Source organism: Lolium rigidum, chromosome 6, assembly GCF_022539505.1.
Source record: "Lolium rigidum isolate FL_2022 chromosome 6, APGP_CSIRO_Lrig_0.1, whole genome shotgun sequence".
Taxonomy (NCBI): domain Eukaryota; kingdom Viridiplantae; phylum Streptophyta; class Magnoliopsida; order Poales; family Poaceae; genus Lolium; species Lolium rigidum.
Window position 1 is genome coordinate 262,029,977 of NC_061513.1, and position 14,552 is coordinate 262,044,528.

A 14,552-nucleotide genomic window follows, 5' to 3' on the forward strand; every position below is an offset into this window, starting at 1 on the left:
TATGTTCTTCTCCCTCCTCGCGAACGCACCAAACTGACTGCTCAGTCTGTTGAGTGTGTTTTTCTCGGATACAGTGATGAGCATAAGGGCTATCGCTGTTGGGATCCTGTTGGTCGCCGGATGCGCATCTCTCGTGACGTCACGTTTGATGAGATGCGTCCCTTCTATCCTCGCCCCACCTCGGATACTTACCCGGTGGATGATATCTCTTTTCTTCTTTTTCCGGATGCACCCCCTGCTGTCCCTCCTCCCCCCTCCTACTTCTGATGCGCCCCCTTCGGCGCCATCCTCTCGTTCGTTTAGTCCACCGAGTACTCCTTGTTCTCCGGCTTCGGATCTTTCTGATGCTGTCCCTTCTTCCTCTTCTTCTGATGTCTTGTCTTCTGCAGATGAGCTTCCCCCTTCACGGCCTGTTCGTCAGCGTCGTGCTCCAGTTCGTTACTCTCCTAGTCAGTATGGTCTCTCTGTCATTTCCGAGCCGACTTCTTATCGGGATGCCGAGCGTCATCCTAAATGGTAGCTTGCCATGGCTGAGGAGATCGCTGCGCTTGAGCGCACTGGCACTTGGGATCTTGTTTCTCCCCCTTCTGGTGTTCGTCCCATCACATGTAAGTGGGTCTATAAAATTAAGAATCGCTCTGATGGATCTCTTGAGCGCTATAAAGCGCGTCTTGTGGCTCGTGGTTTTCAGCAGGAGCACGGCCGTGACTATGATGAGACTTTTGCCCCTATGACTCATATGACTACTATGCGTACACTTCTTGATGTTACTTCTGTTCGCCGCTGGTCTATCTCCCAGCTTGATGTTCAGAATGTTTTTCTTAATGGCGAGTTGAGTGAGGAGGTTTACATGCAGCCTCCTCCTGGGTATTCTGTTCCCGACGGGATGATTTGTCGTCTTCGACGTTCTCTCTATGGTCTCAAACAGGCCCCTCGTGCCTGGTTTGAGCGCTTCGCCTCTGTGGTGACTGCTGCTGGTTTCTCTCCTAGTCTTCATGATCCAGCACTTTCTGTTCACACTTCTCCTCGTGGACGTACTCTTCTTCTTCTCTATGTTGATGATATGATCATTACTGGTGATGATCCTGAGTATATTGCCTTCGTCAAGGCTCGTCTTCGCGATCAGTTTCTTATGACTGATCTTGGTCCTCTTCGCTATTTTCTTGGCATTGAGATTTCCTCCTCTTCTGATGGCTTTTCTATCTCTCAGGAAAAGTACATTCAGGATCTTCTTGCTCGTGCTGCTCTTGGGGATGAGCGCACGGTTGATACTCCTATGGAGCTTAATGTTAAGCTTCGTCCTATCGATGGTGATCCTCTTCCCGATCCCACTCGTTATCGCCATCTTGTTGGGAGTCTTTTTTATCTTGTTGTCACTCGTCCCGATATTTCTTATCCTGTTCATATTCTGAGTCAGTTTGTCTCAGCTCCTACCACTGTTCACTATAGTCATCTCCTCCGTGTTCTTCGTTACCTTCGTGGCACAATCACTCGTCGCCTTTTCTTTCCCCGTTCCAGCTCTCTCCAGCTCCAGTGCTACTCGGATGCTATGTGGGCGAGTGATCCTACGGATCGTCGTTCACTTTCTGCTTACTGTGTGTTTCTTGGTGGTTCGCTTGTTGCTTGGAAGACAAAGAAACAGGTAGCGATTTCTCGTTCGAGTGTTGAGGCTGAGTTGCGGGCTATGGCTTTGTTGATTGCTTGAGGTGACCTGGTTACGGTGGTTGCTTGCAGATTTTGGGGACTCTGTTACGACACCCACTCCACTTTTGTCCGACGGTACGGGTGCTATCGGTATTGCACGTGATCCGGTCAAGCATGAGCTGACCAAGCATATTGGTGTTGATGCTTTTTACACACGTGCTCGGGTGCGGGATGATGTTGTTGCGGTTCATTATGTGCCTTCAGATTTGCGATTGGCGGATTTCTTTACGAAGGCACAGACTCGAGCGGAGCATGATTTCTTACTCTCCAAACTCAGTGTTGTGGATCCACCATGAGTTTGAGGGGGGGTGTTAGATGTATATATCTGTATATTGTAGTTTCCCCATAAGTTAGGGGGCTTTCTGCATATGTGCACCTGTACATGTACTATATATTGTGGCCTTTGGCCCCCTGGTAATACAACAAGTATATTGCCCTAACAGTCTTATGTACTGTACTTTCTCTGCCCGTGGATGTGTACGTTTTTTCTTTTCTAGAAGTTAAACGTTTTTAAATTTAATCAATTTTGTACATGAAAGCAGAAACATTCGTGCCATTAAATTACTGTATTATTAAACTACATGTTGAAATGAATCTAGCAATATTAATTTACTATCATAAATGCTGCTACTTTTTTTCTACTCCGTAATGAGTTTGTCAAAAAATACTGATAAAGTTTAACTTAAAACATGTCTAAATATACATTTATTTGTGGACGGATGAAGTAGTGTACTCCTACTTAGTATTCATTTAGATATGCTGATATATTTATTGGAGTTTTTTGTGTGGAGGATATACTAAACTTAGATGAGTGATAAACGTCATGTACTCTCGAATTTGTAGGGATCATGCTAAATTTAGTTCATATGCAGAAAGCTAAGGAGAAGAAGCTCGACAACCAAAATTCATGTGAGCAGGCGCTTTAAACGGTTGACCTCCAGGTATTTTAGCTTACCAACTTTCTCTGGATCTTCCGGCCTATCTATATATGTTACCTACATTGCAAGTTTTGTTAATAAAACAACGACAATAACAACAATAATAGAACAAACTTACGGAGTTAGACCCAAGGAAAGCCTTATTGCCGCTTTCTTGAGTTTGTCTCGTTTAATTCAGTTACATTCTTTTGTTCTACAATGGAAGTTCTGAGAAAGACTATTGTGTGTTGTGTACTTCTTATCTTGTTCATTGCCTCTTCTGGTAAGCATCTTTGCCTTTCTAATACCATGTTGTATCGTCACATTGGAATTGTTATGTACCTATATTGATACATGTGCTAAGCTGGTTAAGTTTTCCATAGGCAAGGTTTCATCTACTGAGAACAATTGTTTTCACAACCTCGACCACCAATGGTGCCGCAACAGCGAACATTGTCGGAACGCATGTATAGAGCATGAATTTGATGACGGCCAGTGCCGCAACCGCTATAAAAGGATAAGTGGTGCCGTTTGCGAGTGCTATCCCAAAGTCTGCAATTATTAGAAATATAGATCATCATTATTCACCGAGACTACGTCAACATGTGACTCTTCTCCAAGTTATCACTATCTGTAAATTTCCATCATTGTGGATGATTCCCATATATCCTAGTAGAGATCAATATGATTGTTATATCCATGGCGTCCCTAGATAGGCCTAGTTGCCTTGCTAGCTTCCCCAAAGCCACCATCAATTTTTGGGGGGTTAGGGGAGACCATCAATTTTTTGGGGGGTTTCACGTTCTTGGGTGTTAGTGGAGACCATCATTTTTTTTAAATTTTCAGAAGCCTATATGGCATGCGTTGCCATACAAGTTCGTTCTTGGATAACATACGATCATGACCATTGCCTTGTAAAGTACAATGAGTACAACATTCAAACGATTTGTATATTCAATGGTAACAGCATTCTCTTTTCTTTTCTTTTTTTGCGAACAGGACACTGGCATTAAAAATACATGTTCTTTCGAAAAGGACCAGCAAATGTTGGCATTTCATTGATTCAAGCAGGTAGCAATATTTACAGTTCGAGTGATCCACAGGGGGGAAAGGAGAAAAAACAGAAACAGCGGCACGTAAAACAGCACCGGATCAAGGGGATTACAAAGTACGGTATCTCTAGGCACTTTGGCCCCGCCAGCTTCGACCGAAGCGCCCCCAGACTATTTTTTTATTGACATCTGCTGGTACTTGAAAACTCGACGATTTCTCTCCAACCACAGCTCACAGAGAGCTAGAACCAACAGAAATTCATACCATTATGCACAGATGGATCAGACGTCTTAACGATGTGACTCCAAACATCCTCAATGCGCTGCCCAGGAGGCCAGTTGGGAGGCGCCAGCGAGTGCAAACGAGCAGCCAACAAAAAGATGGTCAGCAGTTTCGAGCTCCCAGATGCTGAAAGGGTGGAAGCAGGCATTTGGCCAGCCACGACGCATCAGGCGGTCCACGCACCACAGACGTTTAAGACGAAGGAGCCAGGCGAAGAACTTGCAGTTGTCAGAAGCCAGATCTTCCAAAATCGGAGGCTTGAAATTGGTTCTAATTCACCCCTGGAATTGCATCTTGTACGAATATCTGGCCGTGTACATCCCGGTTGCAGAGAACCTCCAAGTGATACGGTTGTCCACTGCAGGGTCTAGAATCACATTAGCCAAATTATTCAACCGCCACAATCGCAGGAAGGAATTGAGCAGGAGTTAGTTTGTAAGAAATGTCCTGAACCCAGCAATTCTCAGAGAGCGCGTCTTGCTCTTTTTCTGTATTTTTGCCTATCCTGCAGAATCCCTTTCAGCTTTTCTTCCATCAACCACAACAAATCTGACTGCGAGATTAGGTATCAGAGGGAACAGTTAGCCTTTACTTTGATGACTCTTCTCACTAACGTCATAAAAGTATCCGCAGAGGGGATTAGCGTCGCCTTCCGTGTGATCATCGTGTCATATAACCGAAGTGCCCTCTTAGTGTTACCCTTCTCACAGTAACTGCTGATCAGTGTATCATGCATGTCACTAGTCGGAACCAGCGATTTCCTTTCCATCACAGAGAGGAACTTCTCAGCTTCCTTCGGATTCCCACATTGGCAGAGCCCCCTGATAAGGCAGGTAAAAACTTCAGTGCAACTGGTAAGTCCCCTGTGCTCCATCTCATAATAAATCTTGACAACACCTTGGGCATCACCAACCTTGCTGTATCCATCAATGAGCCTACAGTATGTATCCTGGCCAGGAACAATGCCTTTGTCGATCATTGCCGTTACCAACTCGCTCGCCTTGCTGACCTCTCCTGCGCAGCAGAGCGCCTCTAGGATCTCATTGCAAGTGCCAATGTCCGGGACAAGGCCTTCATGGAGCATCTTGTCAAAGTACTGCGAGCCCTCCTCTGCCCTCCCCTGTCTAAAACAGCCAGTGATGAGGTGACTGTATGTAGCATCATATGGCTTGAGCTTCTTTGACAGCATTTCTTGCAGCAACTGTATAGCCTCACTGACACCGCCTTCGCGGCGGCAATGCGCTCCGATGAGGCAGGTATACACGAACGCGTTCGGGTGGCAGCCTCGGCGGACCATGTCGTCCCATTGCTCGTGTGCTGACTTCAGCTCACCAATGTGGCAATAAGCATGCACGATCAGCGAGTAGGCAATGTCGTCAAACACAATGTTCCTCTGCAGCATCCTCCTGAGCAGCAAGATCCCCTGATCGGTCCTCCCCTCCTCGCAGATCCACAGCGCCAGGGCGACGTGCGCCACGACGCCCGGCGAGCACTTCTTGCCGTGGACCCTCTCCACGAGGGCTGCCGTCCTGGCGAGAGCGCCTTCCCGGCTCAGCACGCCGATGACAAGCTCGACGGTGGCCTGGTTGGCGTACACCCGCTTGAGCGTCATTAGCTCGAACACCTCCCAGGCGACCCTGAACCGGCCGGTGCGCTGCCCCGCGTGCAGCGCGGCGTTGAAGGCGGAGAGGGAGGGGGTCACGCCGCGGCGGGAAAGGTAGCGGCAGGCCGAGATGGCTTCCTCCGGGAGGCGGAGCTCCGCGTAGGCGTGCACCAGGAGGTGGAGGCCGCGGGTCGTGGCGGCGGTGCCGCTGTCCTCGTAGGCCGCGAAGAAGGCGTCCAGGAAATGGGAAGCGGGCGAGGGGGAGTGCCTGGTGATGGCGGACTGGAGGAGGACGGAGGCGTGCCGGATGAGCGCCGCGCGGGAGAGGAGGTGGACCAGGAGGCAGTAGGAGCGGAGCGAGTGGGGGGATGGCGAAGTGGCGGCGGACCAGTGGAAGAAGCTGTGCGCGTTCTTGGCGATGGTCTCGGCGGAGGAGGTGGAGCTGGGGTTCCTGGCGAGGGAGAGGAGCACGGCGTCGACGTACCCGTCGGGCGCCGCGGCGGCGGCGGAGGGGAACGAGGCGGAAAGCGCCTCCCAGGTCACTGTTGGGTTGTGCGCGAGGTAGTGGGAGATGTGCTGAGGCATCGCGGGGGTGGCGGAGGCGACGCCGCGGCAGGGGATCGCGCCGCCGTGCCGGCGCGCGACCATGCGGCCGCCGGACTTGGCTGCGTTCATGTGGCAGTCGAACGAAACGCCACGGAGGTAGACCTCGCCGGCTCGCCGCTGATGAAGCAGGCGAATTTTTTAAAATAATACATTTTTTTCTTTATTTTCAGAAATAATACTCAATTTCTAAAAAAAAACACAAATAATACACCAGGTTAGAAGTTATCAGGTTAACGCACCCCGAATAGCAGGGAATCTGCGTCGAGCCTTGTCCACCGCCCTCAATTAGAAGTAATCAGGTTCCTCTACCTTAATTGGAAGAAATTGGGTTCCTTTAGCTTAATTAGAAGAAATTAGGTTCCTCCACGAGTAGCGGGAAGAAATCGGATTCTCTACCGAGTAGTAGGAAAAATTAGATTTCTCTATCTCGATTGGAAGAAATCGGGTTCCTCTACCTCGATTAATGCAAAAGCTGAGGACAACCTCACGCGGAGCAGAAGAACTTGGATTAGTCTACCCAACTTGAGCACATGATCAAAAGAACTCGGGTTAGTTTACCCAACTACCTCTAAGGCTCTAATCGGTTTGATGTTCGTGATTCTTTTTAATCGGGTACATATCCCTGATAGTGTATTATTTGTGACAAAGTTTGAAACCGGGTATTATTTTCTAGAAATAACAAAAAAAATGTATTATTCAAAAAAATCGCGACGAAGCAGCACCTATTTGTGGGGCAGACACGATCCCCGTGCACCGTCCCCGTGCAGACACGATCCCCGTGCGTCCGATCAATTAATGGACATCAATTAATGGACGATCAAGATGGCAAACGGCAAACTACGTTTCACAATACAATTCAACACTATTGCTATGAACTTTCAGGTAGAGTAATTTTTTTAGAAATTTTACAAAGCATAACTACCCTTCACAGTAAAATTCAACTGTATGATACGAACTTTCTGCGAGAATAAAAGGCGGGGGTGCATAACTCATACACACCACCACCACACATACACGCTCATAGTAACGGATGTTTAGATCAAGCATGTGGTTTTTTAAGTACAGAACAACATGAGTGCATGCCAATCACACTTTTATTGGCGATATTGCTGTCATCTGTGCTACTGCATAGACGTAACTACTGTTCTTGCAGACGGTATCGTATTCAAGGTTTAAAATAGCGCGCTATTTCTTCGCTAATACCACGCAATAGCATATTTGGAGGGTCTACGCTAAATTTTAGTAATTTTTCTCGCTATGGCGCTATTTGTGAAATAGCATGATATATCGTGCTAAAACTTCACAGCTTTAGCGCGCTATTTTTTCAAACTAAGTTGCTTTCACTTTTCGGTGGTAATGAACTGCAATATGTTGATTCCTCTTCTAGATTAGAACTTAATATCGTTAATGCCGATGATTCTTAATAAAGAATTTATAATATGTTGTTGCCTTATGGAATACTGATGTTAGCCTTCTGAAAAATTGCAGATCTATTTGTTGCATGTGGTTATGTATGTATGATTCGGTTATTTTTGGACTAAATATCTAACCTTTTTAGCGAAATTTTATATTTTAGACTATATTTAATATATTTTTTCAATACGCTATTTGAAATATAGCACGCAATTAGCACGATATAGCGGCCATAGCGTTTGAAGCAGACCGACGCTATTTCATTTAGCACGCTATTTTAAACCTTGATCGTATTATGTTTTATCTGAGATTGCAGACGGTATGATCATCTGATCATCGGCTAGCAAGCTGCAGCTACATGTTCTCCTTCACAACCGTGACTGGGCAGGCGGCGTGGTTCACAACATAGGTGCTCACGCTCCCCATCAGAGCCCTGCCACGAAGAAACAACAATGGTCACATACATGATTCAGTTCAATCAGCTAGATATGAGTGCTTCAACAAATGGTTCAAAGTAACAATATCGGGCATATCGGTTTGACCAAAAAAGGACAGATATGACCAAGATATCGGCCGACGTGACTGGTATTGGTAGCCAGACGAAACAACAATATATATCAGCCCATATAGTGGGCTGCCGGCCAATATAAACGATATTTAGGACTTCATCGCAATCGTGATCTCCACAACTACCTAATCAGCACGATTTCACGGTTCGTCACTTACATCGGTCATGCAAAATGAAAACTCCTGCTAAGTTCACTAAAGCTGTTGCGACAAAATTATTCATGGCACTTCCCGCGGTTCAGCAAAAAAGGTGCGGCGAAGTTGGCTAAGGAACAAACCATCATCCTGAGTGTGGAGCACGATCACAGCAAAGGGGCAGGGAGTTTTAAGACTAGAAAACAAAAGGCACATGCATACCTCTTCAGTGTACTCAGACCCCTGCTTCCAATAACCAGGCAGCTGAGGGGAACCAGGTCAACTGACTCACACAGCTTCTTTGTCGGGTCACCGTAGAATATCTTTGCAAAGACTTGAACCTGCAGACATGTAGTTTTGTCAACAAAAATAATCAGAAGACAGTAACTTGACCAGGATTAAAAATAACAAAATTTTGTGAATGGGGATGAAAAAACGGTACCCCTCTCTGTTTTGCCAATTGAGCCAGGATTTCCAGTGTCTCCTTGTCTGGTGACAGACCATACGTATTGGTGACATGGGGATCTGAGAACTCTACCAGAGGGATGAGCGCTGAAATCCACAAGAAATGTCATTTCAGAAGCATGGTAACATGATATTAGCATAAAGGAGAACAGTGAAACTGAGACTGTAGTTCCAAACCAACGGAAGCAAATTTAGAACTTACGCGAACCACTCTGTTCCCAGAGATGCATTGCTCCTTGCTCAGTCTGGGAGGAATTGTTGACATGGATAAGTATGAGTTGATCACCGTTCCTGGTAAGGTTGGTTGATGCCCATCGCAGAGCTGCTTTGCTGCATGATGAGAAGTCCACAGCAACTCCGATATTCCGCCCAGCCATGTCCCTGCAAGGCTGCAAACAAGCACAAACAGATTTCGACTTCCAGACCAGAGTGTCTTAAGAGTGGCAATGAGGTTTCAGCCGTGGTATTCCAGCTGTTGCTCAGGTCCTTAAATAGATAATAAGAAGTATAGGATTATTGGAAATACTAGAAACAAATATGGAATGGACGTAGTATGAACTAGAGAAAGCAGACATGTTACACTTGCTTACTTTGCCTGATTCCTTATCATCACTTTATCTCCCCAGGAAACAGACATGTTACACTTGCTTACTGCTGCTAGAGAAAGGTTACAGGTACAAGGGGCATGAAAAGTAAAGATTCATGATGCAAAGCAAAAGGGGGCAAAAAAGAATTTTACTCCAGTTTCTTTCATCCCACTGCCACTGCAATGCCAGATTCTACTTCACCGGTTAACTAAAGCAGCAGCGTCGGCACGGCATATGTAATGGACAAGAGGGGAAAATTCTGATGTTTACTGATTCTCACCAAAAGAGGGAGCACAGAATAGCCAGGTTGATCAGGAATAAGATAGTATTTGATGCTTCCAATTCAGATGAAAGGAGAGAAACAAAAGCATTTTGATATGGGGAGTTTGATAAAACTAAGCACATTAGTTTGGCCATTGACAAAATGTCCCATTCAACTATTCTTCACAAAAAGAAAGAGAAACCAATAAGTAACAGTTCAGCACTTCTGTTCAAGGCAGATAGTACTGTAGTGATATGCTGGTCCAGACCTAGCATGCAGAATGAAGAAAATAATACAGAGACAGCATGCCTTGTCCATCATACTTATTAACAGAATGATCCTATATCTTAAATAAACTCAGAGCCATGTCCATTTTGTTCTGAAAAGCAACTTCATCGATGCACCCATCAAACAGATTCCATGGATGACCAGAAGAGAGCTACATCTCCCAGAAATACTTGTGATGTTAACGCATTTTAGCATTACATCAAAAGTCAGTGCTTTAAAACATTCAGAGTCATAGTTCACATAATACAAATGTCAAAAACTCTAGGTAGTTACTGCCCATAAGTCCATTAGCCATTTCTCAGAACGAAAAGTAAATGCTACATGGACTGCACTCTCTTGGCATAAGACACATGATAGGTCCACCAGTTGCCCAGAATTCCGATGGCATGTAGCACAGTTCCGTCCTTTAATTCAACTCTTCCGATAGAAAAGAACTTGTAGTCTTCAGTATCAACTTTTCTAGTCTGCATGAACTGCAAATAAATGGACAAGGTTTAACTGACAAATTAACAGATAAAAGGATCATCCTGAGGAACTAAATATTGCCATGCATATCATTGGCCTTGGTGATACTAGCCATTACTCGACTAATAAGTGTAACCATTTCATTTTCAGACATGCAACTCAAACATACAACCAAAATAAAATGGAGCTGCTCAAACATATAACTCAAATTAACTTAAAATTCTACTTAATTTGCAATAAAAGAAATACTTAAATAGCTCTTTTGTTTTCTTACAGTTGATTTTACCGCAACCGAAAGCACGGCACAGAACTGCAAGCATATAATAGCCCAGGGGAGAAGAAAGGCACAAGAATAGCATCTCTATGCTGTAGTTGACTACTTGTGTGCAATTGGGTTTGTGATTGTGATATATGATTTAAGATGGTGTAATTCCACTAAACCAGTATAGGGACATTTTACCAAATCATCAACTACTACTTAAATATAAGAAAAGGGACTAAATAGAAGAGACATCTAACTGTGAATAAGAGTTTACAGTTCTTTGTCAGGAACCAATGTAGTATAGTGCGGCTTTGTACTTCTACCTAAATCATATTCTCTCCTTCCACAACTATAAGCCAACTTTTAAGTTTCATGTTCTCAATGCAGGACTTTTTGCTATGATTTTTTATAGTTATATACTATTAAAAATTGTAAACCTCAATATGCAAGACAAATCCTATGACATCATATATGATCAAAACTGGAAAAGGTCCCGTAATCCCTCGGCGATCTAGACTTAGGGTCGATATTGCTACGCCCAGGTAAATCCACAGCCCTATCCTCACTTTAGCACACCCTCCCTTCACATCTTAAAAACAACAAATCAACAGTGTTGCCTGCTCTAGGACAGCGTTAGTGCAGTCTGGATTTGACTCCTTAATCATGAATTCATTTGAATGCATAACATGCATGGAAAATACATTAGTACACGCTAGATATGATGAGTTCATCACGGAGAGTAGAGTGCTGCATAGTGTAGAGACACAAACTATGTGAATCTTAGAGCACAAACTCAAGCTGGATCTACTGTCCTACAGTACACACTAAGCAACCACATCAAAGATTTTCACTACAGATAGGAAGGCTCGGTGACCCAAAACTTGAAACTGCAAACAAAGCACAAACCTCTTGCCAATGTTCGAAACTGCCTGTTACCTAAGGTAGACATATAATTGATATATTAAGAGGAATACATATTGAGATAAAGGACCTAAACCAATAGAGGGTAATCTTTCTGACTGGTTTTGAAAAGGTGTATGATCTTCTTAATGTTTTCAAGCTTAAAAGATATTTCAGGGCTATGTCATTTGCAAGAGCCAAAAAGGTAATTTGGGTGCAGTTTCACAACAATACGAAAGCACTCAAAAACAGCATGTATTACAGAAAATATGATGTAGAAATACTGAATTTCTGCACAGCATATTATAAAATATGAAAACACTTAAGAGCCGTGATGTCTATACGGCAAGGATTCACAACCATATCAAAGAACTTAGAAAGCACTTGAGGGGGAACAAAGGCACGTAACTCACCTCATCCCTCCACAAAGCAGGATTCTGACGCACCTTCCCTTGATGAATCTGAAACAGTTAAAGTTATATCAGATAACATAAGAAGAAGAAAATGCAGAAAATCCTCACTTTAGTTAGTTATATTGAGCAGCATACATATTAAAACTCAAAAAATGCTACAGCCATCCCACATTGAGCACCATCAAACTGTGACCTTTAAAATGTTTAAGATAAGATACTAACCTCCTGAAGAAACAAGTATATGGAATAGGGGTCCGGCCTTGTAGAGTAGAGTAGAAGCAAAGTGTTGATGGCGAGAACAATTGGTTTCTTCCAACTGTACACAACCAAAAGAATCAAACCGATAGGCAGCTGAAATTTCCTGAGCAAATTCCACAGTTTCCGAAGCATCTGTTTCGTATCTGGTGAGAGCAGAGCGTTATCTTGTGACGAGCTCCCTGACGGCCGTTCTGCGATGCAACAAATGACAAACAGAAAAGTGTGCATTAGGATAGTAACGGCGACAGGCATTTGGTCACGCCTTAAATGAACTTCTTCAGGGAAAAACATAAACGAAAGTGGATTATAAGGACCGGTATCAGCACAACTACGTCCTGTCTAATGCATAGTCAATTACTACCAGATCATACGTGCGACTGACCTAAGTATGCTGGGGAAAAGAACAATCTTGTCAGGAAAATCCACTAAATGTTTTTCCCTGTAAAGCACTAGATGAAAAACATAAACACTTCTAATGTACCTGGTGTCAGGGACAAAATTTTACCTGCTGCCTGAGCAACCTCTCTCGGATAAAGCATCACAGCAATGGCGGAGCCGCCGGCCCCAAATCCCTTTAGGAGACCTGAAACAACAGTTGCACTCAGCAAATGCAATCCTCGTCAACTGGAACTGTGGACCAATAGATGGCTATTTGACAGTTGACATAGCATTTGGTACAGACACAAGGAGAACCCCCCAAAACTGCTCTCATCTGGGAAACAATGTGGCAGCCAGTCACAACGAAAGCAAGGCAGCTGAGCTCCTAAGCCCTACCTGGCAGCTTGGGGCGAGCTCCGGAAGACACCCTGGCCGCCAGCAGAGCTCCCAGTCCCAGCCCGGGGGCGCGAGCCTGGAACGCGGGGGCCGAGCTCGAACACCGCGACCGGATGCCCTGCAGCGCTTCCCTGCCGAGAACTGGTGGGGGGGAGTCAACTCGAAGGCGTCAGCGCGGCGGATAGCAGGGGGAATAAACGAGCAAGGTGGTCGTGGGAACGAGGGACTCACGGGTAGGGTTGGCGGCGGAGAAGGTGCGGGAGGGGGCGGCGAGTGGCGGGGAGGAGACGCCCCGCCGGAGATGCGCCGCCGCCGTGCCGCTGGCCAGCCGCCTCCACGCCATCGCCGCCTCGCTTGGTCGGGCGGAGACGAGGAGGACGACTCCGGAGACGGCGAGGGAAGAACGGAGGGGTTTGGCTTTCTTCCGATTCCCGTTCCGTCCTCGCCGAGTTTTGGGCCTTGTGGGCTCTTTTGGGCTTTCAGTTCCTTTAATACCTTGTGGGCGAGGCCGGTCCGTGTTGGGCCGGCCCAGCAACCCAACAAAAGGTCTTCTCCGTTTTTTTTCTGAAAAAATAGATTTGAAAAAATTCCGATTACAAAAAAGTTCAAATTTGACCTAATTGTACAAATCCGAAACTTGCTAAATTTTAAAATTTGCTTAAAATTCGAAATTTGCTGAAATTTGAAAATTGCTCGAAATTTGCTCAAAATTTGAATTTTGCTCGAAGTTTGAAATTTGCTCAAATTTAAAATTTAAACAAATTTAAAATTTGCTCAAATTTGAAATCTCCTCAAGGTTAAATTTTTTTCAGATTTGAAAACTGCTCAGATTTAAAAACTGTTCAGATTTAAAAATTGTTCAAATTAAAATATTCAAACAATAAAAGAAATAGAAAAAAGTAAAAAAAACCCGAAGAAAACGAACCAGAACCGAGAACCAAAAAAATCTGACCAAAAACCAAGAAAACCGCAAGCTTGCAGCGAACGAGGAAGAACGAACAAATGAACGATGGAACGAACCGAATGGGTCAGCCCAATACGAACTGTCACCGTGCAGGTCGTATAACGACACGCTAATGGGCGGGAATAGGGATTGCGGCCGCAAGGTGCAGGTGATTCCTATTCTACGCTTCACCTGAATATTTGGGGCTCCTATAGGCCGCTTCGGGCAGCCCCGAAGCTTGGCGCCGCTGAAGAGAAAAAGATCTGAGCGGCCCGTTTACCGGTCGGTAGGCTGTACCGCTATGTTCGTTAGCACGAACATGGGCAGTGTTGTTCCCTTGTTTCGGTTTATTGGGTTTTCTATTATTCGATTTTTTATAGTTCATTGAGGTCAATCGATGATTGAGGTTTCCTGATCATGGACACATATGTCATTGATAATGGAGTCACCTAGAGAATGATATGATGGGCATTCTAAAATGACACGGATGTCGCCTAGAGGAGGGGTGAATAAGCGGTTTAAAACTTTTACGAGATGGGCTTAACAAATGCGGAATAAAACTAGCGTTTACTTTGTCAAGCACAAAACCTATATGACTAGGGTTCACCTATGTGCACCAAATTATCCTAAGCAAGACAAGAAACTATGTGATAGC

General features: G+C 44.9%; 3 protein-coding genes across 3 annotated transcripts; all 3 read right to left on the bottom strand.

Annotated features, from left to right (window-relative positions):
• Nucleotides 1–3,780: 3,780 nt before the first annotated feature.
• On the bottom strand, nucleotides 3,781–6,234 carry LOC124663656 (pentatricopeptide repeat-containing protein At1g66345, mitochondrial-like). The gene has a single exon (XM_047201329.1). The coding sequence runs from the start codon at nucleotides 6,232–6,234 to the stop codon at nucleotides 4,525–4,527; it is 1,710 nt and encodes a 569-aa protein (XP_047057285.1). The 3' UTR covers nucleotides 3,781–4,524.
• Nucleotides 6,235–7,180: 946 nt separating this feature from the next.
• On the bottom strand, nucleotides 7,181–9,227 carry LOC124663657 (universal stress protein PHOS32-like). The gene is made up of 5 exons (XM_047201330.1): nucleotides 8,948–9,227; nucleotides 8,723–8,832; nucleotides 8,503–8,621; nucleotides 7,869–8,011; nucleotides 7,181–7,329 (listed from the first exon to the last, which is right to left on the bottom strand). Exons 1-4 carry the CDS (start codon nucleotides 9,120–9,122, stop codon nucleotides 7,933–7,935), a joined length of 483 nt encoding a protein of 160 aa, XP_047057286.1. The 5' UTR covers nucleotides 9,123–9,227; the 3' UTR covers nucleotides 7,181–7,329; nucleotides 7,869–7,932.
• Nucleotides 9,228–10,170: 943 nt separating this feature from the next.
• On the bottom strand, nucleotides 10,171–12,764 carry LOC124663658. The gene is made up of 4 exons (XM_047201331.1): nucleotides 12,686–12,764; nucleotides 12,145–12,371; nucleotides 11,923–11,970; nucleotides 10,171–10,355 (listed from the first exon to the last, which is right to left on the bottom strand). The coding sequence occupies exons 1-4, from the start codon at nucleotides 12,717–12,719 to the stop codon at nucleotides 10,200–10,202; spliced, it is 465 nt and encodes a 154-aa protein (XP_047057287.1). The 5' UTR covers nucleotides 12,720–12,764; the 3' UTR covers nucleotides 10,171–10,199.
• Between the last annotated feature and the right edge of the window lie 1,788 nt (nucleotides 12,765–14,552).

Excerpts from the sequence above, each read along its gene's own strand:
- LOC124663656 (XM_047201329.1), bottom strand. The coding sequence starts at position 6,234 with ATGAACGCAGCCAAGTCCGGCGGCCGCATGGTCGCGCGCCGGCACGGC.
- LOC124663657 (XM_047201330.1), bottom strand. The coding sequence starts at position 9,122 with ATGGCTGGGCGGAATATCGGAGTTGCTGTGGACTTCTCATCATGCAGC. Across the intron at positions 8,833-8,947 it reads CTGGGAACAGAGTGGTTCGC|CGCTCATCCCTCTGGTAGAG; the intron begins GTAAGTTCTAAA and ends TGTGGATTTCAG. Across the intron at positions 8,622-8,722 it reads AATTGGCAAAACAGAGAGGG|GTTCAAGTCTTTGCAAAGAT; the intron begins GTACCGTTTTTT and ends ACATGTCTGCAG.
- LOC124663658 (XM_047201331.1), bottom strand. The coding sequence starts at position 12,719 with ATGCTTTATCCGAGAGAGGTTGCTCAGGCAGCAG. Across the intron at positions 12,372-12,685 it reads AGAGGTTGCTCAGGCAGCAG|AACGGCCGTCAGGGAGCTCG; the intron begins GTAAAATTTTGT and ends GTTGCATCGCAG. Across the intron at positions 10,356-11,922 it reads CTGCTTTGTGGAGGGATGAG|TTCATGCAGACTAGAAAAGT; the intron begins GTGAGTTACGTG and ends ATTTATTTGCAG.